At 39.7% G+C, this 25,946-nt stretch overlaps 1 protein-coding gene and 1 long non-coding RNA gene across 10 annotated transcripts in view; both read left to right on the top strand.

The window, feature by feature from the left end:
- LOC146501011 (glutaminase kidney isoform, mitochondrial-like) overlaps positions 1 to 25,946 on the top strand; it is a 38,659-nt gene that overhangs the window by 9,177 nt on the left and 3,536 nt on the right. For 4 of the 9 annotated variants that reach the window (XM_085136716.1, XM_085136717.1, XM_085136714.1 and 1 more), the window contains exons 5-14: positions 926 to 1,005; positions 2,222 to 2,385; positions 3,912 to 3,970; positions 8,495 to 8,527; positions 9,587 to 9,645; positions 11,261 to 11,327; positions 12,171 to 12,221; positions 12,543 to 12,719; positions 14,078 to 14,209; positions 14,685 to 14,777. In XM_085136716.1, the coding sequence (XP_084992842.1) occupies positions 926 to 1,005; positions 2,222 to 2,385; positions 3,912 to 3,970; positions 8,495 to 8,527; positions 9,587 to 9,645; positions 11,261 to 11,327; positions 12,171 to 12,221; positions 12,543 to 12,719; positions 14,078 to 14,209; positions 14,685 to 14,777 (915 nt within the window). Of the gene's footprint in view, positions 1 to 925; positions 1,006 to 2,221; positions 2,386 to 3,911; positions 3,971 to 8,494; positions 8,528 to 9,586; positions 9,646 to 11,260; positions 11,328 to 12,170; positions 12,222 to 12,542; positions 12,720 to 14,077; positions 14,210 to 14,684; positions 14,932 to 16,298; positions 22,982 to 23,311; positions 24,884 to 25,946 lie in introns of those variants that run through there. The other 5 variants (XR_014870012.1, XR_014870013.1, XR_014870014.1 and 2 more) reach the window with 5 other exon arrangements.
- On the top strand, positions 15,367 to 16,150 carry LOC146501012 (uncharacterized). The gene is made up of 2 exons (XR_014870017.1): positions 15,367 to 15,793; positions 15,892 to 16,150. It is a non-coding gene; the product is annotated as an uncharacterized LOC146501012 (long non-coding RNA).

Here is a 25,946-nt window from a genome sequence, read left to right on the forward strand (position 1 = left end):
TAACAACCTAATAGAGGGCTGTTTATTCCAGCAGGGTTGTAGGAGGGTGGATGTTTGACCTGTTAAACTAAAACAATTTTTTTAAAAAGCAGAGGCGAAATTAGTGGCTGTGTTTAGTCAGTTTGCAAACATCCATCTATCAGAAATACAGACTCAGCCCTGGTTATAGTGGTCGTGAAGGCAGCTTTTAGTGGTCTGTATTTATAAGGTGTCACATCAGATAAATGACCCGTTCCTTTCAACAAAGAGGAAATAATCACTAACAAAAGAAAGACTTAAATAAGATATCATTCTAAATTTAAACATCAGTATCGATTCACAATTTCAGTTGCTGCTTCCCTAGCTATGTTTTCCTGTTTGTAAAAGTCTTCTCTGTAGAAAAATGGCAGCTTCTAAGCCAAACTGGTGCTCTGCTAGACAAGATGAAGACTTTCTTTTTATTTGATAAGAATCTGATCTGATGTTTCCAGCTCATGTTTTTATTCCTGGACTCTTCTAGAGTAGTTTTGCATGATTATTAGTTTAAAGCGATCCTTATATATCTTATATTGGGCTTCTGTGCTAACCTGAAACATTTAAGAGTAGAAAGAACTATTTAAAACTGACTCTTTAGAGTTTTTAACTCACAGAAACTACAGATGTTTGCCATGTTTAATATGAAACTGTTTTTAAAAGGGGCCTTGTTAGTCTGAATAATAAGAGTGCAGGAAGTGAGCCACTGTCATGATGGTAGCTGAAGATAAATTAGCATGTTGTCCTAATTTAACTTATTTTGAATGACCGAGGGTGGATTCTTCCTTCTGAGGTTTGTTATTGTGTATTACCAGCTCTGTGTGTGTGCTGTGTGCTGAAGCCTGAGCCTCGGCAGACGTCAGCAGTGTAAGGTGACCTGCCTCCTCTCTCACATGCCTGCCCTCTCTTTCAGGTTGCAGACTACATTCCTCAGCTGGCCAAGTTCAGCCCTGACCTGTGGGCGGTTTCTCTGTGCACGGTGGACGGGCAGAGGTGAGACGCTGGTAGCACATTAATACTTAGTGTTCGCTTAATGGTTCTCACACACTGTTGCTGTGTGAAATTGCCATGTTCAGCTATATGCTGGTTAAATAATAACACAATAATGTTCCAGGAGTGAAGTGAGGAACGCTAACAGGACAGTTTTTATGCATTGTTTTTTATTAAAACCTCAGTAAACCTGGTTAATGATCCTGAGATGGTGCTATGTTTTACTCTTTCACCTTCATCTTATCTTAAGATTTTTTAAGACCTATAGAAAGAAGAAACAACAGAAGTTTCCACAGCAGCAGTTTCCAATTCTAACTGCTGTTTTTTGATTGGATTTACCTGTTGATCTGCAGTCCTGCCCTTACTTGTGGCCATGAGCTGTACAAAGTGACTGAATGAATGAGGTCAAGGATGCAAATACCTGAAATCCTAACATCCATACTGGAGTCATACTGGGAGAGAATTAGTTGTTAGAGTTGGTGGCACAACCCAAAGAACAGTGATGGTAATCTGCGTTTACGAAGTCAACAGCAGTTATCTGCAAGTCTTTACCAATCTGTGAGAGAATGGTTGCTAGGAGACAAGTTGCAGCCCACAGGGGCGACCTATGCAATCACCTTTATGCTCAAACACGGTCACCCAGAGGTTAACTCTGTTGGACAATTAATCTTCAATTGCCACAGCACCCTGCAGCAGGTCATTGACAGCAGAAATAAATCATTACAGTCACCAGGCAACCGCAGAAAAAAAATTAAGGTGTTATATTACATTATACATTATATTACCTGTTTTAGTGCAGTAATCTTTGTGATTACATTAGATTAACCAGTTTGTTTGTTTTTTAATTATTGTATGGCAGTCCTGGTTCAAGCTGGTTAAAACTGTTGATTTTATCCCACTTGTATTTCCCAGAAAAGACAAAACATGTGCAAAGAAATAACCATTTCTCAGTAACTATGTCAGGAGGCGTTCTGATCGACCTGTTCTCTGATTAGTGGTTGTAAACTTTCATAAAAGTTTGTTTAACAAACCTTGACAGTTGTAAAGATAACGGTTTTGTTTTTACACAGTGTTACTTCAGTTTATCTTGACTTTCCTACAAATTGTGAAACACTCACTGTTTTCACGTGTCTGTTCTGGCTTCTTCTTGTCTCTAATCACTGAACCCGCAGCCTGCGGCCTGCTCTGATAACGTCCTATCTTTTTGTTGTTGTTGCAGACATACGGTGGGAGACACTAAGGTCCCCTTCTGCATGCAGTCTTGTGTGAAGCCTCTGAAGTATGCCGTCGCTGTGCACGACCACAGCACGGAGTACGTGCACAGTTTCATCGGGAAGGAGCCCAGCGGCCTCCGCTTCAACAAGCTCTTCCTGAATGAAGATGGTGAGTTGTCTTGGACTTTTTATTGAACCTTGTCCTCCAAGTAAAGCGATGAAGAGCTAGTGCAGGGTACAGGAAGTTGGTGGAAGACTTAAGTGGTAGATATGATGCGAGGGTCAGATGTTCCTAAATCACAATGAGTCAGAAATCCAGTGAAGCAGTCCCCTCGCCTGGCCACATGTCTTGGCACACTACCTTTTTGTAGGGTTAAAAACATGCAGGCCTATGTTGACCCCCTGAATAGGTGTTTTTTTAACAAGTCTGTGTTAGCTGTTTTTTTACATGCCCAAAAAAGCCAACAAAAGGGGACGTGTGTTGCTTTTGTGTGTAGGTGTGTGGAAAAACAGTTCAGCTTATTAAACCTCAGTCACATGGCTAATAAAGACTAAGGGCTTTTTTTATCAGGACATGCGCTTGCATCTCACTGCGATGCTTGATGGGGGAGGCTATCACGGCCTGCCATCGCTGCTCAGCTAGCTGTAGCATTGGTTAGAATGAGTGTGAGAGCTGTGAGTAGTCAGATGCATTGTGGGAGAACACGTAGTTGGGTTGTTCAAAAATGGGCATTTTGAGAGGAAATACCAGAATCCCCAGGCTGAGGCTCACACTGCAGACATGTCATGGTCACTTCCTGTGTTCACCCGCCTTCTGCCAGGGCAGCCCTGCAAGGGGATAATGTTGTGTAAGCAGATCCCATGAGCACAAGGAAATGCAGGTGATGTAAGCGTTCAAGCTCTTTCAGAGATCTGAGGGAGGAAAGTGCTGGATTTATTTTTCACTATGTCCACACACACACACACACACACACACACACACACAACACTGCACTCCTGTACAGTAGTAACAACAATAAGTTTTAAACTTGTCCATACATACAGATGGTTCTCACTGGGCTGTGTGATGTACACAGAGTCCTGATGGTTAGAGTTAGATCATCAGCAGCATATCACAGATACAGCAGCAAGTTGCCACACACTTTGTCAGCCTGCCAGCACATTCCTGCATTTACAGCTACACAAACATCAACAAGCGGCCAGTTGCCATCAAATGTTCAGGTTGAAAGTTACACTTTAAATACAGTAGGCCGCACTTTTCTTTACACTTTACAGCAAAAATCTGCCCTGTGGGTGGTTTTTAGCAGGCCTGGAGTGTTTTTTTTCTTAATCTTTGTTAGTCCACTGTATGAACAACAAAAACTTGCTTATAAACACTTAACATATATACACAAAACTTACAGAAGTATAGTTCATTTCTTTCTCAGCTCCTTAGACTACATACATCTGTTTTATCGCAAGCTACATAGAGACTTGTTCGGTTTTCTACTTGTATTTATTTATTTCAAATCAGATGTTGTGACTGTTTCAGCTGCTACAGCCTCCGCTGTGTTTCTCTGTATTATCTTGAGTCAGTGTTTACTGTGTATGCACTTGACCCTCGTGTTCTGATCTGTGTATATGCACAGCTCTCAAGCGAAATGTTTGCACTTTGATCCTTCATAGCGCGCTAACGGAGCTCTCGTTGTTTTGCAGATAAGCCGCACAACCCGATGGTGAATGCTGGCGCTATTGTTTGTACTTCACTCATAAAGGTAAAAGCAGTCACACTTTGTCCTCCTCCTCTGTGTGTTTGTGTTTGTTTACGTCCAGTCTGTGTGTCACTTCCTCTCAAATCTCTCAAATTCCTTGTAATGTGGGCGTCACTGAGCTGCTTTATCAGTGAGGTAAAATGAGGGGTAATGTAAGGTTGTGGGTCTGGGGTTAATTAACCTGCTTTTAATGATTTACCTGCCATTTCCTGACTTATTTAACTGATTCTTGTGAAACTCATAATTTTCTTTCCACTGTTTCTCGTGTTTACGACTGACTCAGTTTGAGGTATTTGTAAGTTACTGCCCTTAGGCGTGTGTCCTGTTGTGGTGATTAAAAGTCTTGTTAATCCCTCCTGAAGGACACTTAGCTGCTCCAGCTCACACGCTTCAACCACACAGACTAAAAATAACCTGCACGGAGAGCAAGCACAGGTTAAAATGCACACCTTCAGATTTTATCTCAGCCTTAACGTAGATTCAGTAAGTTTTCTGGTGAGAGATCAAACCAGCTGCAGCTCACAGTCTGACCCCCCAAACAAAGGAGATATGAAACCTGGCTTAAATGCCAGCTTTGTCATAGGCTTTTCCTCTGGCAGAGTTACATTTAAAAACACTTTAAAGCCTTTCAAGTAGATGTTTGATCCCCTTTATTGCATCATGACTGACTTTAACGATCGATTGCTGCAGATTTTTCTGGAGGTGACCTATTTTTTTCTGTCCCCAGCACTTAGACTTTATCCTGTATGACTAATGAAGTGATTCATCCCAGCTGCATTGATATATTGCCAAAGCTTCAAGGTGTTACTTTTAGTTTTTATTGGACTTGAGTGGAAGCAGTCCAGAGAAGGAAGCTCTTCAGAGTGATTTGGATCTTTTTGTATTTAAAGGTAGCTCAGGTCTGTGTGTTTTCAGTGACCACATGTTATTGTAACATTGTTCATTCGATCTTTTTTTTTTTTTTCTATTTGTGCTTCTTGTTCATTTTCACCCTGCAGATAAACCGTTTTTAAAGTGACTACACTTTGCCTCATGATCTGTTAGCTTCACATTAGAGGGACGTTTATCACGCAGCTTTTGCATCATGATTGAAAAACAGCAGCTGAGCAAAGGGGAGTGCAGACTCTTAACACTCCTAATTTAAATCAAAGCAGAGGACAAAATTAGTTTAAACAGCAGCAGGCTCATTTACAAAAATGCTGTTAGACTAAACGCTGTCTTCTCTCCGGTCCTTTGGTCCTGAACTGAAATAAGGGAGGACTCCACGTTTACGACAAAAATAGTAATCACGTTTATTTACTGAAATTTAAAAAATGTATTTTTACAGGGGTATGAATTTTAAATTTAAGTCAAATGAAAACAAATAAACGCAGGGACAAAAGAGGCGGAGGAGGTGAAGTGACACACGGTCATCACATTAGGGAGTTTAGGTGAGTATTTGGGAGACCTGCATGGTAGACGAGCAGAAAGCAAATAAGAACCGATGGAACAACCACAGACTTTTTGAACTGTTGAAACAATAAACTTTGCACTGTATTGTAAAATCGTGATTTTTTTAATTAGATTTTGATTAATTGCATTGCGAGGCAAAGGCAACTGCAGGAAATGTTAATCCCTCTAAACCATTAATAATCTGGCCTTTACTTTCTGTAGATGGATGACCAAACATTTGTTCCAACTCGGCTTTATTTGAATTGAAGTGCATGACTTTGTGCTTTTAAAGAAAAGGTAGAAAAAGGGAAGAGCCTGGTTTATAACAAAATAAGAGCATCGCAGTAAAAATGAACAAAAAGAAGCTAAAATGAAAACTGAAACATTCGAGAGAGCAGATACGAGACTAAAAGTCACAAAAATCAGTCATCAGATGGACGAACGCCTGCATGTCATTTTAAATGTTTGAATGATATAAAATAAATCTGCAGAGAATCGACTGCTCTGTGTTTCAGTTCAATGACCCTGGTGTTATTGTTGTGTTTCACTCTCTGCTCTTATCAGCTTTGTTTTTAGCTGCAGGAGGAGGTAGAGCAGGAAACCCTGTGATAAAATCAACCCGCAGCTTTTAGCATTAAGAGCTGGATCGTTTTTCTCAGGACCAAAACAAACTGTTTGTTTTGCAGGCAGTTTATCATTCATGTGTCAGAGTCACTAAATGCTTCCTACTGAGCTGGAGTCTGGACATGTTTAGGTTAGCCAAAACACTCTTAAACCAGGGAAAAATAGGCTGCACTGATTCTCAATTAAAGTTTGGCAATAAAAGCCTCCACACATTGTATTTTGACACCTCTGTTTTGTTTAAACTGTAAAGCACGGACAGAGACACCCATCAGACCTATTAAACTGCTTCAAAAGTTTGAATTTGCACCAAAATTAGGACTAAAAAATTTAATTGTCACTACAGTTTATCCTTACTGTCATGTGACATTACGGCTTTACTAACTAAAGCTCTCACACGGGATTTCTCTGAGAAGTCAAAAAGTAATCAGGAATACAAGTAAATAACAATAATTTGGCATCTTAATAAAAAAAAAAACTTCTTTACTATTTTCTCTCTCCCTCTCTTTTTTTTTTTTTAAAGAATAAGTTCAAAAATTTATGGATAACGATAATAATTACAGTTTATCACTAAAATACAGTTTAGATTAAAGAGCTTTCACATACAGGTGGATTAACAATTACAGAAACATAAAGAATTATTTTGATAATTATAATACTGTTAATTGAGGGCAGTTGTGGGTTCCAGCTTACATTGGGTTTAAGCCACAAATAAAATTTTTTTAAAAAAAGTAAAGTGCTGAATATTATGCATAAAAACTGCTTTAAAAAAAGATGAGCTTAAACATTTGGAGTCAGAAGTTACCAGACTTGAACAGGAGCATAAACTGTATGGGTGCAGTGCACAGGTAGCTGCTAACTGCTGAATAAAATTCAAATAAAATCCTCTAATTTCACTCATCTAAACTGCACCATCCTTCCTGGATGGTCTGTTAGTACAATTAACTGCTCAGCTGCCATTTTTATTTGAATTAAAGAGACTCCAAGAGCACAAACACAGGCTGAGGTGAAGTCTGGGAGACGACTCACTTACATCAGACTCCAAACATGTTTATTTCTGCTGTAAAGTTGATTTAACGCGGAAGTCTGCAGGGACTGGCTCGCTGCTTGAGTCGGCCTCAAGTGGACATTAGTGGAACTGCAGTTTTTAATGCTTCAACACCGGCTTGGTTGAACTTGCTGCTTCTTGACTCATAAAACTTTTACTGAACATGTCTGGACTCTGGCTCTGCAGGCACGCTCGAGTTAACATTAACCTCGCTAAAGTCTGAGCTCATCATGTTCTGTGTTTTTGAACCACCATGTGATACAAAGAGGACTTCCTTAGACGCTCACAGCCGTCCGACAGGTTCACTCACAGCTTTCTTACTAATTAATGATGTAGTCTGAAGTCCTCAGGCCTTAAACTCAAACTCAGAACATGTGTCTGTGTTCACATCGGCTCATCAGTGTCTCTTTTCTTTAAATGTGTTGCTTTTGATTTTGATTTTAACTGTAAAGCCGTTGGTGAGGTTGCACAGTTAGCCTTTAACCTTCGGTGGGGAAACCCGCCGTGAGGAGCTTGCCGTGGCAGTATGCCCCCAAACTGTTGTTACATGCTGCTTGAAGGCTACATGTTGTTGCTGTTTTTGTATGTTGCATATTTTGCAGACTTAGGAACTGTGGGAAATAATGACTGCAGCAGCAGGTCAAATGACGTTGGTAATTTTTTCTTCCTTTTCCATATCTATCTCCTCATTCTCTCCCACTTCCCCCGATCCTCTTCCTCTCCCTTCTCTCTATTTTTTTTTATTCTCCTCCAATCAGCTCTGTAGAAACTTCATGTAGTGACTCTTTAACATCTCCATCAGCGCCACAGTTTTAAAACTCTACAAGTAAAGTTAAAACTGGTGCTACAGCACTTTAAACGTGCATGTGTGGCCATGTTTTTTGTTTTGTTTTTCCTTCGCTGTGTTTTCTCTGTGGGACATCAGCGAGCTACAAGCTGTGACGAAGGCCAACCCTCCCCCCCTCCCTCTTCACCTCAAATATGCACACACACACTCACACACCTGCACAGTGTTAACTTATAATACACACCTGCCTGCATACACCCACATCTTGCAGACTTACTGTAGAAATATGCACACAATCAGGGCTGTCATACATATTAGAAACAGGTTTGACTGTTTGGATTGGAATCAGTGAGATGTCATGAACACGTCTGCTAAGTCTCCCTTCAAACTTCCCTCTTTGTAATCTATCCGCAAACTGATCGCATTAATAGTTTGTTGAACTCTTGGCAAAGCTCGTGTGATTTTTACACTTTATTTGTAATCAGAGCTGTTCATGCCTGCTAATTATGTAAATCTAGTTGGTCAGAATTATCATTTATCATTTTATAAAATAATCTTTTGTGATGCCGTGCTTTATCCTCTGAGATTTCTCTCTATAAATGAACCGTGCTAACGACTCTTTATTTTGTTTTCTCCGCAGCAAAGTGTAAGCAACGCAGAGAAATTTGACTATGTGAGTATTGGTCAGAGCTCTGAGCCACAAGTATTCAAAGTTAATTTATATTTTCTTTGTCAAGGTGTGATTCGTTCATCTAACAGCGTTGTAGCCTGACATTAAAATGTGAAATAAATCTGCTTGGACACTTTATTAGGTACACTTTTTCATAGCACCTTCTGTAATCAGCCGGTCTGCTTCGAGCTGATGCATCAATATAGAACCGTAGCTCAAATAACACTTACAATTACAACCAAAGTATGCAGAAGAGCATCTCTGAGCATTGAACCAGCTTAACCAGCTCAGCTACTGCAGTGGAAGACCACACCGGGTATAACTTCTGTCAGCTAAGAACAGGAAACTGAGGGTATAGTTCACAGACTCGCCAAAACTGGATATACCAAATTGGAAAAATGTTGCCAGGTCTGACGAGATAAGACTCGATTTCTGCTGCGGCATTCAGACGATAGGGTCAGCTGTGGGATGTGGTAGAATGGGAGATTCACATCATGTATGTACAGCTGATAAATCTGCAGTAACTGTGTGATGCCATCTAGTCAACATGGACAAAAATCTCTTGTTGTATCTATGACATGATAAATAATGGCAGATCTGAAGGTGTACCTAATAAAATGACCAGTGGATGTATATAAAAGTGACATTGCTCATTTGTTTCAGACTCCTCATTTTGAAGGGTCAATCTGAGCATTCGCTGCCACTGTGTTGGTTTTTCTTGTAGCCATTATTTGAGAGGCTGACGAGCACCCTCAGCACCCCTCCTCCTCATAAATGTTTTTATTGGTGCAGTCGATGCTCTTGTGCAGGAAAGATTCAGTACTCGTGAAAACATTGAGCACAGTGAGGAGGATTGTAGAAAATCAAACAGGTCAAACATTGAATTTTCTCTTGAGGTTTAATTATCTGCACCTCTGTGTGTGTGGAATAAGTTTAGAGGGACTCTTGATGTTTTATATGTGCTGTTTAGCTGGCAGCTCTTATCATTTGTAGTGTTTGATCTCCATACATGAACCTCTGGATCATTTTTTCACCTCGACTCTCCTCCTGCTTTCCCTCCAGGTCATGAACTTTCTGAAAAAGATGGCGGGAAACCAGTATGTGGGTTTCAGCAACGCCACGTAAGTCCTCCCTCCACATCGCCTCCTTAAAATCACCCAAGTTTACTTATCCTTGCCCTGCAAACCCCCGAACCGAGCTGACCTAACCACCACCGTAATAACTTTCACAGGCTCATTACAGGAAGCGTAAACTGTGAAAAACACCTTAATTAACTGGGATCAAATTAACAAGCACACAGGCCATGTTTTAAATGGCTTATGTTCACGAGAAGTCAGATATAAGCAGAACTGTCTTATAATACCTGCTCAGAACAACAATAATAATAATTAATAGGGATGGGTATCGTTTAGGTTTTATCTGATACCGGTGCCAAACCGGTACTTTTGAAACGGTGCCGGTGCTTAAACGGTGCTCGAACCGGTGCTTAAAGAATGGAGAACACAAAATTGGTCCAAAAACCTCTCATGTTCAGCTGTTTTTTTAGTAAAAAGATAACAATGTTAGCCTTTTCTGCAGCTATAGGGCATATATGGTATCACTCTTGGCTGGAAGCAGTGCTTTAACAATGGAAAAAACAAAAACTTTATCCAAAAACCTCTCATGTTTAACTGTTTCCCACTTTTTATTTGGTCATTTTTGCCTTTTTGGCCAGGGTGAAGGGAGTATCTGCCATCAAACAAGAAGACAGCCGCATGTAGCTATGATGGTGTTTGCTAGTTCACCTTACATACATTAATGTAATAACGTGGTTAGCCTACTCAACGTAAATTATACACGAACAACATTAAGCTACTCACGCAGAGAAGAACGGCTGCTGCTGCCATCATCATCCTCATCATTTCTGCTACACTGGCAGGGCTAGGGGCCAGGACTCTACTCTTCAGCTTTTTGGGGGATGTTGCTAACTCTTCGTCCGATAACAGGCACCACACCTGCAGTAGATGCGCTCGGTGTGAGGTCTCGCAGCAAGCTATCATTTTTCGGCTTTTAAAAAAAACGCTATGCGTCGCCAGGTGTTTCATCGGATTTCAGGTGTTACCTCCTTTCCACAGTATCACCTTAAAGCACTTGTTGCAGGCTGCTGAGTTTGCATCTTTTGCTGTGAAGTACAGCAAGACTTTTGACCGCTTTGCCTTGGGCATTTTTAATCTGTAGCTCTGCTCTAAAAGAACGTACGTACCTGGACCCGCCTACTATCCCCGGAAACGTAAAATGATTGGCTAGAATTCAAAGTGTATCACATCTCAGGAAAAAAAAGCACCGAAATAAAGCACCGAAATGTGCGCTGCTTTTCGGTCTGGTTACTACCGTTTATGTCAGAACCGGTGCCATCATGGCACCGGATACCGGTACCCATCCCTAATAATTAATCATGTAAAAAAAAAAAAAAAAAAAAAAAAACTTCATACAAAAAGGCTGAAAACTGTTTACAGAAACATCATTTTGGTCCTCAGTGACCCACATCTGTTGTGTGCTGAGGACTTCCACAGGTGCTGATGAGGTTTTAAAGGTTTGCATGATTTATGACGGCTCGTGTTGCAGTGTCATCACATGATTGCGTGAGCTGTGGTTATGTTGTACACATGAAGGGCGAGGTCTGTGAATACCAGCACAGCACTGAAATAACACACACGACCTTCATCTGTAATGGGAGTGCTCTTCTTTGTGTGACAGATTCCAATCTGAGCGTGAGTCAGGAGATAGGAACTTCGCCATCGGCTACTACCTGAAAGAAAAAAAGGTTTGTCTTTGTCATTCACTTCTCTGAAAACCTGGAGAGAATTTAGAGTTTAAATGAATCGGGCCTCACATTTCTGCTTATTTTGCCGCTTCTCGCCCCTTAAATACGTTCATGCATAAATGAGAAAAATCTGCATATTTTTGATTCAGCTGATTGTAACCCTCCTGATTGCGTTTTGGTAGGAGTCAGCTGAGACCCCTGAGACTTTTTAAACTCATGAATGGAAAAACTGACGCTGCAGTTTTTCCAGTTTAGAACAGGAAAAACCCGGTGGTGTTGTTCTTATCTAGGACACAGCAGCCTGGTTTTTGCCAGGGTCACAGATCAGTAACATAAATACAATCAAACAAGGTGAGCCATGTTCTGTCCGAGCTCCTCGTTTGATTAGCGCGAGTGCTGCAAGTTCAGCTGGACTTTCCCAGAAATAAACTCATCTACAGATGCAAGACTGCAAGAAAGACGTCAGTCAGTCACCATGTGTCCAAGTCCATGTGTTTCTGAGGAAAGAACAAGATGAAAAGAGTTTTGGGGGGTTTTTTTTCCTGTGAAGAAAACAACAGTTATTCTTTGAAACAGTAAACCTTTTATCAGGTGGTCTGGTGTAAAACGAGTCTTTAATGGGGCTGACGACACTCGTAAGCTGTGACTGCTCAGCTCAACAAACATAAACCAGAAGAACTGGATCAAAGATGATGGACAGATGATGGATGCATATTAGAGGAAGAGGAGACTGTGAAACACATATTTAAAGGGTTTCAGCCCTTTGGCTCTTGTACCTGATGCTTTCAAATCTCTTCAGCATGAGAGTGTGGTTATTAAATGTTTTTTTTCTCCTCTCTGCAGTGTTTCCCAGAGGGGACAGACATGACCTCTGTACTGGACTTGTACTTTCAAGTGAGTGTAACTTTAGCTTCTTCCAGTATTTATACATTTTTAATGAGAGGATATCATTAGATTGTTTTTCTGCTTCATTGCTGAGCTGTTTCCTGCTATTGATTTTTATCCTCAAGAGTAAAGTTTCCTGACCAGTTGTTTCCATCGCTTCTTTCAGCTTCTTTCTGTGTGATACATACATAGCTTCCTGACCACACACAGATGGTTTTACCTCTATATGCTGTTCCAGTATCTCCCAAACCAATCAGATGGATTTATTTCCATCATTTCCACCCTTTAAATCAAGGTGCAGTAACAGAGTTATTGTCTCTGCCTCTCCAGCTCTGCTCCATTGAGGTGACATGTGAGAGTGCCAGTGTCATGGCGGCCACACTGGCCAACGGGGGTATCTGCCCAATCACGGGCGAGCGCGTGCTGAGCCCAGAGGCGGTGAGGAACACGCTGAGTCTGATGCACTCCTGTGGCATGTACGACTTCTCAGGGCAGTTTGCTTTCCATGTGAGTGAAACACAACACAGGTTACTGTTGTTTTGATTTATTAACTGTTTGTATTTTCAGGATTTTTAATTAGACTTGAATGATGATTGTCAAAACTGCAGGAATATGCAATTTATTAAACAGCAGTGTCTAAAAACAGTTCAGAGTGCTTCAACAGGCAGACAGTAGCACTACAGGTGCCATCCAGGATGATTTAAAAAAATATAACAGTGAACGAAAACCTTAAAGCACTGCAGATATTAAACAAAATAAGAGATGATGTCGAGGAGACGAGGCTTCATCAGGTGCAATGATCATCTAAACTGACAGCAAACAGGGAAAAAGTTTGAGTGTTTGTCCTTAAAAATGGACATAAGTGTTCTGGAGACATACTCAAGATGTGGATCCAAAATAAATAAATAGTTTATAGCTGATGATATTAAACTAAAAAAACAAATTCATGAAGCTCAGGTGAGGTTTTTTCACACTCGTTTTCTTACGGAGTTTAGCATATTGTGGAGCTAACGTTCTTTTTTGAAACATGGGTTGTTGTTTTCGGACAGAGTTTTGTCTTTAAACATTTCTGGCGCAACCAACAATTCAAAATGTAACGTGGAGCTTCCTCTGGTGATAATCCAGCTCTGCATAAGCATGACATTCAAAATCCATCCCAGTTAAAACTGTTAAACATAATGAGATGTCTTTTGTTACTTTTAAAAAGCACCACAATGGTATTAATACTGTTAATACAGTGTTTACTGTATTAACAACGGGTTGAGGGTTGTGGAACGTCTGAATTTTTACTTCAGACGTTCCAGGTTTGTCACATGAGCTCCTCGGTAAATATAAGTACTTGCACATAAATGTCACGCCAGCGGATGCCTTAGATTTCTCTGCACTGTGAAGCAGGAGGAGGTGTGTGTTTATTAATCACTGTTGAAACTGTACATGTGTTTGTAGGTTTAAGCTCAGAGCGATGCTGCTGGAGCCGTTACCACCATGTTACTCATGTGATTGGATATCAGATTTTAAAGTCGTGATCGTGTTAGATTATCTGTGTTAGGTAGTTTTAACCATATGAAGTCTCACATTAAACCACAGCTAGAGTATCTCAGAGGAAATGATCAATAAACGAGGCACAACGACTTTCATCCTGAGTCGGTGGGAGATGGATTTCTGGACTCTGAAACTGAACAGAAAAATGAAGGCACTGTTGCTTTGGATCTGACACAAAAAATCTAAATAAGTCTTAGGGATTTCTGAGAATATTCAGTGTATTGTGAGATTTACCATCGCTGTGTTGATGTACTTTGTCACCGTCGTGCTGCTTCTGCACACACAGCCAGCCTTTCTGTAACTGCTTTGTTTCCCTGCTGCAGGTCGGCCTGCCTGCCAAGTCTGGAGTATCAGGAGGGATCCTGCTGGTTGTGCCCAACGTGATGGGCATCGTGTGCTGGTCGCCTCCGCTCGACAAGCTGGGCAACTCGGTCAGAGGAATCCAGTTCTGCACAGTACGTGATGCCCGGAGAATAAACACTCCGCCTCGAGATAATATTGCACCTCCTTGTTTATTAACTTAAATATTTTACAGCAGCAGAAGGAGCAGAATTGCTTTTAGGAGCTGAAAGTGGCCTTTCATTGCAGGCATGCTCTTTCCCATTAGTGTGGTTCATATCCGAACGAGCACCCCGGCTACTTTGCATTGAAGTCTGAGCAGCAGTCATTTAAGATCAGACCCAAAACATTAGCCGAGTCTGAACCGCTCAGCATCACATTAACACACAAACACACACAAGATGTAAGATTTTCACTTTTAATTTTGTTTACATTTTTGTTTTCTTTTCATTCATCCATCATTTCTTTTGTTTACCTAGTTCAGGGTTGTGGCAGGGCTGGAGTTTCCCAACTCTCACTGGGTGGCAAGACACCATTTTAGCTTTTCTCAGCTGCTTTGTTAGTTTTAGACTTTCTGTCTTTGTATTTCAGGACCTGGTGGAGCTTTTCAACTTCCACAACTACGACAATCTGAGGCACTTCGCCAAGAAGCACGACCCTCGTAGAGAAGGAGGCGACCAGCGGGTAAGGACAAACGCCGCCTCGTCAGGGTCATGTGACAGCACACCTCTCCAGCAGCTTCCTGTAGTCTCAGCTGTTTGCACTGACCTCCATAACTGCACGCACAGTAGCCCCTAAACTGTCCCTGTTCCTCCTTTGGGTGGAAGAGCTGCATAAAGTGAGTGGAGTATATACGTTTACTGCATATATTTAACATACAAGGAGCCAAATCTTCAGTTAAAACACACCTGGAGCCAAACTCAGTCTGATCGTTCAGAACATATCTGGTAGATGATGCAGTGTTTCCCTCACATTTTACATTCAGAGTGCCCAGAACCTTTTTCAGAGGAAACTAAAGTATTTCTTCAGACCATAGCGTGCCCTTCCACAATGGCGAGCACTGGTAAAGCTTTTTTCCATTACTCTGCTGACGTAGCTGCGGCTTTTTCCATCATGTGACTTTATAAAAACTGGGGTCCAGGCTGCATCCGGGTTTTCGCCATCTCTACTTTCTGTTTAAGCAAGTAAACACAAACGTGTTGAAATGATCAAAAAGGAATGTTCTCCTTTTCTGATTAACCACGTGTTTTTTTGGGGGGTTTTTTGGGTTTTTTTTTTTTAAAAGCTCTAGCTCGCACCGAGCATGTCGGATGATGTGAATCAGGTGTAATAACGGCAGGATTTCGTCAAGTCTAAAAATCTGAAAGAAAACTGTTTTGCTCAGGTGGATGGTCAGTGTGGAAGTGTCCTAAGTGTGTAGTCCTGAGTCACCTGAGCTACAAATGTAAAAGTGGAAAAAGAGGATTTTGTGAACAGATTTGTTTGCTGAGTTACTGACTTAGTGCTTAATCTGCTGCTGGACTTTAATCACAATCTATTGATTAGATTATATCTAATCAATAATCTATTGTATAAAAATACTACTTTTAAAGTTTCTATAATGCTATATGTCAAATTTACTTTGTTTATTATGCCAGCTCTTTTACTTTGATTCCTTCTGCTAATGCAGGCTCAGAGCTTTATAGCTACTCTGTGTCAGAGTCAGCGTAAATATGCTAACTTATTGTTACATTTTGTTGGTAATAATAACAAAATGTAAACAATTTTAGTTTTATTAATGCAAAAAAGAAGAAGAAAGCGTGGTCTTACTGTGATGAAAATGCCCTGCTGCAGAGTCACATGTGGTTAAAGATTTAAATTAACACCTGCTGTTGACTTTGTTAGCCTCTTTATACTACATCAGCTGTGTTTCGGTTACTATAGGGCCTAAAAGTGTTTTATAGCTCTATAAACGAAGATGTCTGACCCCTGGTAGGGATATAAGTTGTCAATATGAGCAAGCAGGTGTGTTGTGTTATTACATTATGCAGTATTGTCGGTGTATAGTGCTCCATTAACACTACTGAATGTGTGGGAAACACTGTGAAAACTGATGGCACTGTTTTGGCTCCATTTTACTTCCAAGTGTTGCAGTGATCCACCCAGCACATAAACGCAGGCAGAAACGGAGGTTTGAGACTAATTTATTATCCGTGTCAATAACAGCAGCAGACCTTCGGACCTATGGATTACGAGAGCCTCCAGCAGGAGCTGGCTCTGAAAGCCCCTCTTTGGAAAAAGGTGTCCCCCACTGAGTCGAACGAGGACAGCTCCACCACTGTAGTCTATAGGATGGACAAAGTCATCGAGTGAAACTTTAAAACAAACAAACAAAAACAGACGCCCCCACGTCGCCTGATCTCCCAACAACGCGATGGCATCGTCTCCTCACCCTCATATTTATGTATAAATTATGTAGAGGATTATTTATTGCTGGTGAAGCGATTACTGGGAAACTTGTCTTTGATTTTGTCTGTGCTGGGAAAATGGGATCAGCTTATTATTATTATTATTATGATGATGAACTCCAAATGACCTCCATTTGCTTCGTTGCCTTAGCGACGTGACAAGGATCTGATGTGTAACGTACGCACTTCGCTCTCGTTTTATCTCAACACACTTTTATCTTTATTTTCTTCTATGTCGGCTAACGCTGCGTTCACGCTACGACCCAAAAAAACAGCTGCTTGAGAGTAAACATTGACTTTAAATTTAGGGGTGTGTTACGAGTGATTAAAAGAATATTTTGGCCGTGATTGATATGTTTTATTTTCCTCGTTATTATTATTATTTTTATTTATTTCCAACTTTTCTGACATTTGGCTCCTCGATTTAAAATATAGATGAAGAACATTAACGAATGTCATTCACAAGTGTTGCGTTATTTTGCAGATCTTTGTGTTTTCTGTTAAAATAATACTTGATTTGTGCCTGCTTCCGTTTCTTTGACATTAACTCGACTCTATGAAACAGAAGTCGTGAGGACTTTCAGCTCGAGTTGAGTTTGTTTGTGTTTAATGATGTGGTTGATACTAACAGAGGGCAGTTTTCTCGCAGTCAGGTGACAAAAGCATTGGGCGGTTTCTTAGGTTTGACTTGTTTGCCTGCAGCTTCCTGACATGCTTCTGAATTCTGAGGAAGTAAAGTCAGTCGTGTAGGTTCAGTTAAAGTCTCTCGTGGCTTCATACAACCATTAACTCCCTTGCACAGCTCACAAAAGTATGCAAACACGATGCCTCCATGTAGAAATAAATCTGCTAAATGTGAATGCAGCATTTATTTACTACAAAGGTGACGATTCATGTTCCTCACCTGAAATTGTGTCGGAAGTTCTGCGAGCAGATGGAGCTGGCACTTCCAGAAAAAAATCAGACGTACCAACCGTGGATGAACTTAATCTGAGGCTTTGATCTGCTCTAGTCCAGTTACAGGATAAAGTCATCAAATAAAACCCTTTTTCTCAGCCACAGTTCATTTCAGTAATGACCAAAGCGATTATCGAGTCAAACACAAGCCTGCTGGGTGTGCGAGTGAGCTGTTAACCAAAAAAATACAGCATGGCTAGCTTCACACGTGGATTTGTTTCCATAAGCAGCAGGTCAGTGAGAGACAGCTGAAGGTGAACAGATCACATGTTGGATGTGCCGTCACATGCCATTATTTATGTTTGCATTGAGTTACCGCTGTTGTGCCATGATGCTTTTACTGTGTGAGACTGCAGGAATTTATGAAAGTCAAAGGAAACAATCCGACTAAAAGCCGTCTGTGCACAGCAGTTTCTGCAGAACACCACCTGCAGATCAGATTATAACACTCTAACTCACTACACTCTTGCCCGATTCTCATTAATAGACACAAAATAAGTTTCTGTGCGCTACAGTTTCATGAGGGGCCGGCACTTGTGCTGAAATGTGGCTAAAATCCTGAAACACTGCAGCCCCATTAGCTCACCTGTGCCCGTAACACATCCATGGCTTTTAGATGAATCATGTAGCGAGCAATTATTCCCTCCCTCTGACTTTTCGTGTTGTGTTTTACTCTATTACATCAAATTATCAGAATTACTAGTATTAGTACAATTACTGTTGACCAGAAATACGCTGAGCTCAGCTCAAAAGGTTCCTGCTGAAGTTTTGGTTCTGAACTAACATCCACCCTTCTGATAACCTCTACACCTGGCTGTCCAAGTACATTAATGCTCCCAGCAACCCGTCAGGTGCAGGATGAAACCTGATTTTTGTTTGTGTGGCTTAAACAGCAGTAAGCCACCTGCCACAAACTTGAAGAAATCATGTTAATTAAATCCAGATCCGTTAATCAGCAAAAACAGCCGAGTGCAGGTTTTGGTGCGTCTCTTCAGTAAATCCTGACTGCAGGATGGTTAGTGAGTCTGGCCCTTTCAGTTTTAGAAGCTTTAGTCTGCTGAGGAGCTGCTCTTCTCTTTATGTCACTAAAAACTTTGTTTAAAATAAAAAAAAAAATCATAAATCTGTAGAAAAGAGGTGTTAACCGGTGAGTGTCGATGTTCCAGCTCGAGGAACAACGTTCAGTGTTCTTTGAGAAGTTCTCAGAGTCTTAGTCTCATCAGTTTAAGCAACATTTCTTATTTCTGGATGTTCGTAGCAGCAGGCGTGTGTAGCTTTCAGCTGCGCATCCGCACACGAGTGATCTTCAGCTGTAGACCAAAGAGTGTGTTTGAATTTTTACTTCAGACGTTCCGGGTTTATCTCACGAGCTCCTCGGTAAATATAAGTACTTGCACATAAATGTCGCACCAGCGGATGCCTTAGATTTCTCTGCACCGTGAAGCAGGAGGAGGTGTGTGTTTATTAATCACTGTTGAAACTGTACATGTGTTTGTAGGTTTGAGCTCAGAGCGATGCTGCTGGAGCCGTTACCACCATGTTACTACTGTCATGGCATGTTTTTTTGTTTTTTTCCTTTTTTGTTAAACTTCTGCTCGTCATGTGGGTGTTACAGGTGAAACGTATTCAAAAGCCTCAGTCATAATCAGTGTTGCTGGATTATTATAATCTGAATATTATTATCACATAAAAAAAGTTATTTTCTCGTGTTGTGATCAAATGTATGAACACTTAAATGAACTCCCCCGCATGTGTTGTTGGTTGTGCAGTTCAATGTTTGACTGATTTTGCTGATTTTAGCTGAATTGTTATTTATGAAAAATACTGTGTTTAAAATGCAAATTATTATAAAGACTTTTAAAAAAAAAAAATTTAAAATTTAAAAAAAATATAATTGCCAAACAATTAGAGAAAATTATAATGTAGCTGCACTTTTATTTTTTTAGTAAAACTATTGAATGTACAAACTCTTGAGTCATTGGAAAACCGATCTAATAAGGAGGCGATGCGTATACATACGGAGATAAAAATACTGTAGCTTGAACCCGGTTTAATGTACAAAGCTCATTTTATCCCCATTTAAATCAACCATATGTGCAGAGTTTTTCCAGAGTGCGTGACTTTTACAAGCAACCAACCACAGAGACGAGTGAAGAACACAATCGCTTGTTTTACTTCCCTCACATTTGAGCGAGGCCTTTACCATAACAACAGTTCCTTTTTTGTTTTTATGGACGTTTCATTAATCAGTTCACTAAAAAAAAACTACACTTTTAGGACTAAAGTAATTAATTGTTTTAGGACTTGATTAAACGCTGCGCAGCTCGTCGGTTCATTGGCACAAAAATCTAAATTTGATAGCGTTACTAACACGTTACTTATGGAACGCCAGGACTGCCATACTAAGTAACGCGTTACTGTAATTAAATTGCTTTTCCTGTAACTGATTACTGTACATTTTTAGGTATATTAATTACAGTTACTTACAATGTACTTGCGTTACATTAAAATTAAGCTCGCTGAATATCATTATTTAATTTCAATAATTTATCTTCTAAAGTAAAAGTAAACTCTGCCGCTTTAACGTCGCTGTAGTGCAGCTGCGCGTCATTTCGCGCCAGTTTGCTGCATAGTCGTGTTCTAAAGCGGAAGATGTCGGACTCAGCTGAAGCGTGTGGCTGTTTTATGAAATGGACATACTCTTCACTTTTCTGAAACAAGCAGACAAGAACATTACAGTAATATGTAAAAACTATCGGCCGCTGCTAATAACACGAGTAATCTACTGAAGTGCCTGACACGAGAGCATAGACGAACACTTCTGAGTGATCGTTGTTCATCCTCCATGGATAACACCGCGGCAACTCCTGCTAAGCAGGCAAACCCTGATTTTACTTCAGCAGCACAGAAAGCGTCTGAAGGTGAGCTTAAAAAAACGATTGCAGGCTACATTGTGAAAGAGATACTACCGCTGCGTAGAGTCTCCGTCTTTAAAAAATATTTATTTATTATTTAAAGAGTTTAATTTCTATTGTTTGCCCACTCAAGGTTTATAGTATTTAGTTAAATTACTTATTGAGTAATCAAGTTACTTTTCAGACACAGTAATTAGATAAGTATTTTAAATACAATATTGATTTAGTAATTAATTACTTTTTTAAAGTAACTTACCCAACACTGGTGTTATTTTTCAAAAAAACCAAACCCTGATTATTCCAATCAGAATCGTGACAGCGGGGCTTTTGAATGCAGCGTCAGTGGAAATCATCAGATCTATATTATGAGTCTGTGTAAAGCTTTGTTCAGTTTGCACCATGAAAGTAGATAAAATGAAGAACAGCTCGATCCAAACCCGAGTATTAGAAAATCAAAGATGATTAAATTCTAATGGTGCAAATTTAACAAAAGGACTCATCTTTGCACAGACCTTCATGTCATGTATGAGTTTGTTTTCTGTTGTCTCCATGATTTATTTTTTTTTTGTCAATTTCCATCCTTGTTTGAATCCTTTTCACTGTCTCTCGTTTGTTAATTTGTGTCTTGAACATGTGTGTTATCACTTTGTAAATTAATAAAAGATTTAAAAGTGATCACTACCATCAAAGTTTGGTGACCTCGGAACTGTGAGGTTAGATTTTTATATAAAGACAAGCAGAAGATAAAATGTTCTGCTTCCTGACCTGAAAATGTGAAACCAAACAGTTCCCAGCTCACAGCTGTCAGACTTTTTATATGTTTCTGTTTGTGTAGTCTCCATGAGCTGCCTCTTTGTTCTCGACGTGCAGACGTGACAGTAAAAATGGTGTCGATTTTATTTTGTTGCCTTGTTGTTTCTTGTATGAAATGAAATAAAGCATCTGTTTTAAATCGTCTCACCATCTGAGCTCGCAGCGGTTCTTTAACAGAAAACACCCTTAACTTGAAGATTCATGCAGTCCACTGCTTCCACTGAAATTAGTTTGGAAGAGCTGCCAGGAGCGTCTTCTCCCTAATGAGAACGTGGCAGCACAGCTTAGGTACATAAAGCTGCATCTAAACAAACCAAAAGACTTCTGAAACCGAAGTGGAAATATTTTGTCGATCAAACAGCACGTCAGCACAGGCACCTAATTCCAACAGTCAACCATCCATTACTATCAGTATTCATCAGTACTCCAGTTTTACTGCATTCTGACATAGACACGCAAACGCATTTACGGCTCGTCTGCAGGTGTTTTTGTTCACCTGGGTTTTAAGGTGCCTGGTTTACCTTTTAGAGAGACATTAGAGAGTTAATGCTTTTATTTTTAATTCGATTTGTTTTTCAAATGTCACGTGTGTGAGACTCTGTCTTTTGATTATCCTGAATATTCTGCCTTTACGTACTTGCACCTCAGTAGCCAGCTTGATTAATGGCCCCACTTTAAGTTAAGGTTGAAGCTTTGTTTGCTTTTGTAAACATAAGATAAAAACTTGTTCATCCAGATGATTTAGTTTTACTTTCATTTATGTTGTTTTGCACGAAAGAACAATTTTTTGTGCAAAAATAACAAAAAACACCTCGTGAGTTCTGTACTTGGGAAGCTTGTCTCCTCAAGCTTATCTTGACATGATCAGAAATTTGGAGCTATTTTAAATAGATTATACAAAAAAGACAAAAAGGGGCTTTTTGGGTTTTTTTGTTATTTCCAAATATTTGTCAGGTTAGGGGTTTTAATGATTTATCAAATATAATAAATTAAGTGAATAAATAAATGAGTGAAATAAGCTTTAGTTTCCTTTTTATAATCGTCACACACACCAGTCCAGTTTTTATGGTAAGCTGAGCTAAACTTGCGGGCTCCGTACTAACTAACCACAGCACACACAGTCACATCCATCGATTGATGTGGAAGGAAGTCACAGCCAGCAGCTCCTTCAGAGCACAGAGAAGCTAAACGCTGACCTTTGAGAAGATCGTCCATGTGAGTGCGCAGTGACGTGTCACATGACAGCAAGGAGAAAAATAGTTCTCAGGTGTTTTTGAAGGACCATCATTCCTCATTTTTTTTTCATGTCACACCACATAGGCGTGTGACTTTTGGCTCGCTGCCACCAGCAAAACAAACAGATCACAGAATGAGGCCATACTGTACCTTTGGAGAGGTGAATGTTTAGAGGACGTGTTGATGTTGCATTAAACTTCCTGAAGGTGACAAGCAGCCATCTGTTACTGCATTCATCAGTAGGGGAGACCGGGGATAGTTGTAACATTTTTCACATTTCTGTCTGTAAATTGGAGCTCTTTTAAGGTAGTGGATTCAAAATGTAATGCAAAGTATTTACATGTCTCGGCTATTAAATAGTGCAGCTATTTTCTCTGCAGCACAATTACCCATTGCATGGTATGGTCTCAAACACAAAGAGTGAAATGTTACAATTAACCCCATAGTCTGGGTTAGTTGTAACATATCCTGGGGTGAAATGTAACACAATGAAATAAGGGTACTGACAAAACATTAACATGTAATCTTTGTTTATTCAACACATGAATGCACTTAGAGCCATTTATGTAGCTGTGTGTGTGTGTGTGTGTGACAGAATGCAGAAATCTAGCTTTTGAACATATTCCAACCCCCCAAAAAAGACAAATTATGGAATTTTCTGCAACTGAATATTTCATTAATTTTGGTTGGTCTTCCTTGAGTTTGGCCTCATTGGCTCAGTGGGCATTATAACCTACAACTCTTGCACCAATTTTGAACATAACAATGAAGCTGAAAAAAATGTGGTTGTTCACCAGCATCGCAATTCCATTAATTTTTATCATGGCTTACCTTGGTGTGGTTTGCAAAGTGCTTCAGAAAGATGAGGAAATCTGTTTCTGTAATCTGTTGTAACATCTGCATTATTGTTACAACTGACCCAGACTCCTATAGCCATAAACTAGCTAACATTACAGCCAACGGCTAAAACATTAGCACTAAAGACCTACACAGAATATATCCCCATAGGCATACAAATAACATAATTTAAGTTTGATGAGTTTAACTGCGAAGCAGATAATGCTATTAGAAACTGAAATAAAGTAGAAAAATGTACTTTTTGGCATACAAATTACTTTTTTTCGTGTTAAATTGTCTGTGTTTGACAAAATGTGCTGATTTTTCACATGTGATAGCAGTTCTGAGTTGGGCATGTACAGGATGAGTCACATCATTTGAAACTTAGCCCTGATTGGAGAAATTGGAAGTGTTACAACTGACCCACGTTACAACTATCCCCGGTCTCCCCTACTCCAGTTTTGCTGCATTCTAACGTACAAGAAGACATGCAAATACATTTACGGCTCGTCGGCAGGTGTTTTTTGTGCACCTGGTCTGGGTTTTTAGGTGCCTCGTTTACCTTTTAGAGAGACATTAGAGAGTTAACGACTTTCGCACATGTGGCTTTGATTTTTGATTAAAGGTCATGTATGTGAGACCCTGTCACCTAATTATTCTTTGCATCTCAAACACAGACTGTATACAAAAGATGGGCATCACCATCAGCTTAATCACTTTTTTAAACTAGGCGTCAGGAGTATGGGGTAAATCTTAAGCGCTCATTTTGTGGCGACCTGTAAACCACGCAACCTGTCATGCATCACTTTGGTAACTTGCAGACTTCCAGGTTCTGGTTGCCTAAGTAACCCCCCCTCCAACTTATTGGTATCTTTTCATCTCCTTCAATCACTGCGCCCCTTGCCAGCTGTTTCCTTTGTGCATGCCCTTTAAAGAATATTCTTCCTTTATGTACTTGAACCTCAGTAGCCATCTTGGTTAATTGCCCCACTTTAAGTTAATGTTGAAGCTTTGTTTGCTTTTTATAAACATAAGATAAAAATTTGTTCATCCAGGTGATTTAGTTTTACTTTCATTTATGTTGTTTTGCACAAAAGAACTTTGGGTTAAAAAAAAAAAAGGCCCAAGATAAAATAAAGAAGGATTATTATGGACTGTGAATCATACAAAGCTACTCTGAGAGGTAAATCCTCCTGTCACATTCCAAAACTAAAACTAAAGAACTAACACTAGATGTGAAACTAGTTTACCCTGTAGAGAAACATCATGACACTGGACACTTACAGGCTTTGTGCGAGACTGATTATTTTTTGAATCTCAAACACAAATTGCATTGAAAAGATGGTTGTAACCATTAGCATAAACATTTTTTTAAACCAGGCCTCACAAGTGAATGAATGAGTGAAGCGCTGCCTGTAGTAAAACAGAAAAACACTAATTAAAAACAAGAAAATCCAGTCTGGAATAAACTGAAGCTAAAGTGAAAGAAAAACTAAAAGTCTAAAAGAAAAGTATGAACACTGCAATGACTCTGGTACAAATGAGTACATCTTAAAATAGAAGATTATCTGAAAACAAAACATGATACTGTGGAGCGAAAAGATCGGAATAACAAAATACAGAGAATGTCAAACTCTTAAAAATTTCCATTTTAGGCTGTTTTGATGAATTCATTTCATTTCATTTATTTGTTCATTTCAGGCACAACAAAAATACATATATTGAATATAAAGTGCACAAAACAAAAAACAAAAATTACCTGAATAGGAGTGGGACGAAGAAAACTTATTGAATCCCACCCCATACTCACTCATCAACAAAAACAATAAGCTTCCCACAGCTACGCCCATCGTTGCAACCAAACAAACCATCAACAGCCCCGGGCACATGCAAGCATCTCAATGGCAGCTCGCAACAACAAATAGAACCTTCATAACTGAATACAGAATATATATTAATTATAAATTGCGTTACCACAGGTAACAGGCAATAATAATTACATAGTGACAAACACACATACATATATATCTACACACACATGTACATACATACGCACACACTTTTTTTTTCTTTTTTTTTGAATCCATACCAGCAATGGTATCTGCAGGTTTTCTGAGTCTCTGTCTCTTTTTTCGGTAGTGTACATCTTTTATTTGGACCAAAACTTTACGTTTCTTCAGCTCTCTCCTCATGTCAGATGTTTACATAAATAATCCTGTTCGGGAGAAACTCTCCCAGCAACACTTCTGATAAAGGATTAACAACATTAGTTCACAGACTGTAGCTAATGTTAATGATTTTATTTTTTTCTGTCGAGCCCTCTCCATGTTTATATTCTTATTTTCTTCACATGTTTTACTTTGAAGTTTTGCTCATAGGAAATGATTCATTCCTGTTTGGTGGTAAGTTATGACCAAACCGTGGATCTGTGATTGAAATATTTAGTGCTGTTGAATTATAGCATTGTGGTGATTAAATGACTAATTTCTTCCAAAATAATCATAAAAAATAAATGTGTGATTGACTTCCTTTCAGTGCTGCATGAAATGTGTGGCGTTAGATTAGATGTGTGTGGAGTAATTCCTTCGTGAATCTTTCGGCTTTTTGGTTTAATGGTGTGACCCTGAAAACGTCCCGTTTCCATCCAC

This window comes from Neolamprologus multifasciatus, chromosome 16 (genome assembly GCF_963576455.1).
Source record: "Neolamprologus multifasciatus chromosome 16, fNeoMul1.2, whole genome shotgun sequence".
In the NCBI taxonomy this organism is placed as follows: Eukaryota; Metazoa; Chordata; class Actinopteri; order Cichliformes; family Cichlidae; genus Neolamprologus; species Neolamprologus multifasciatus.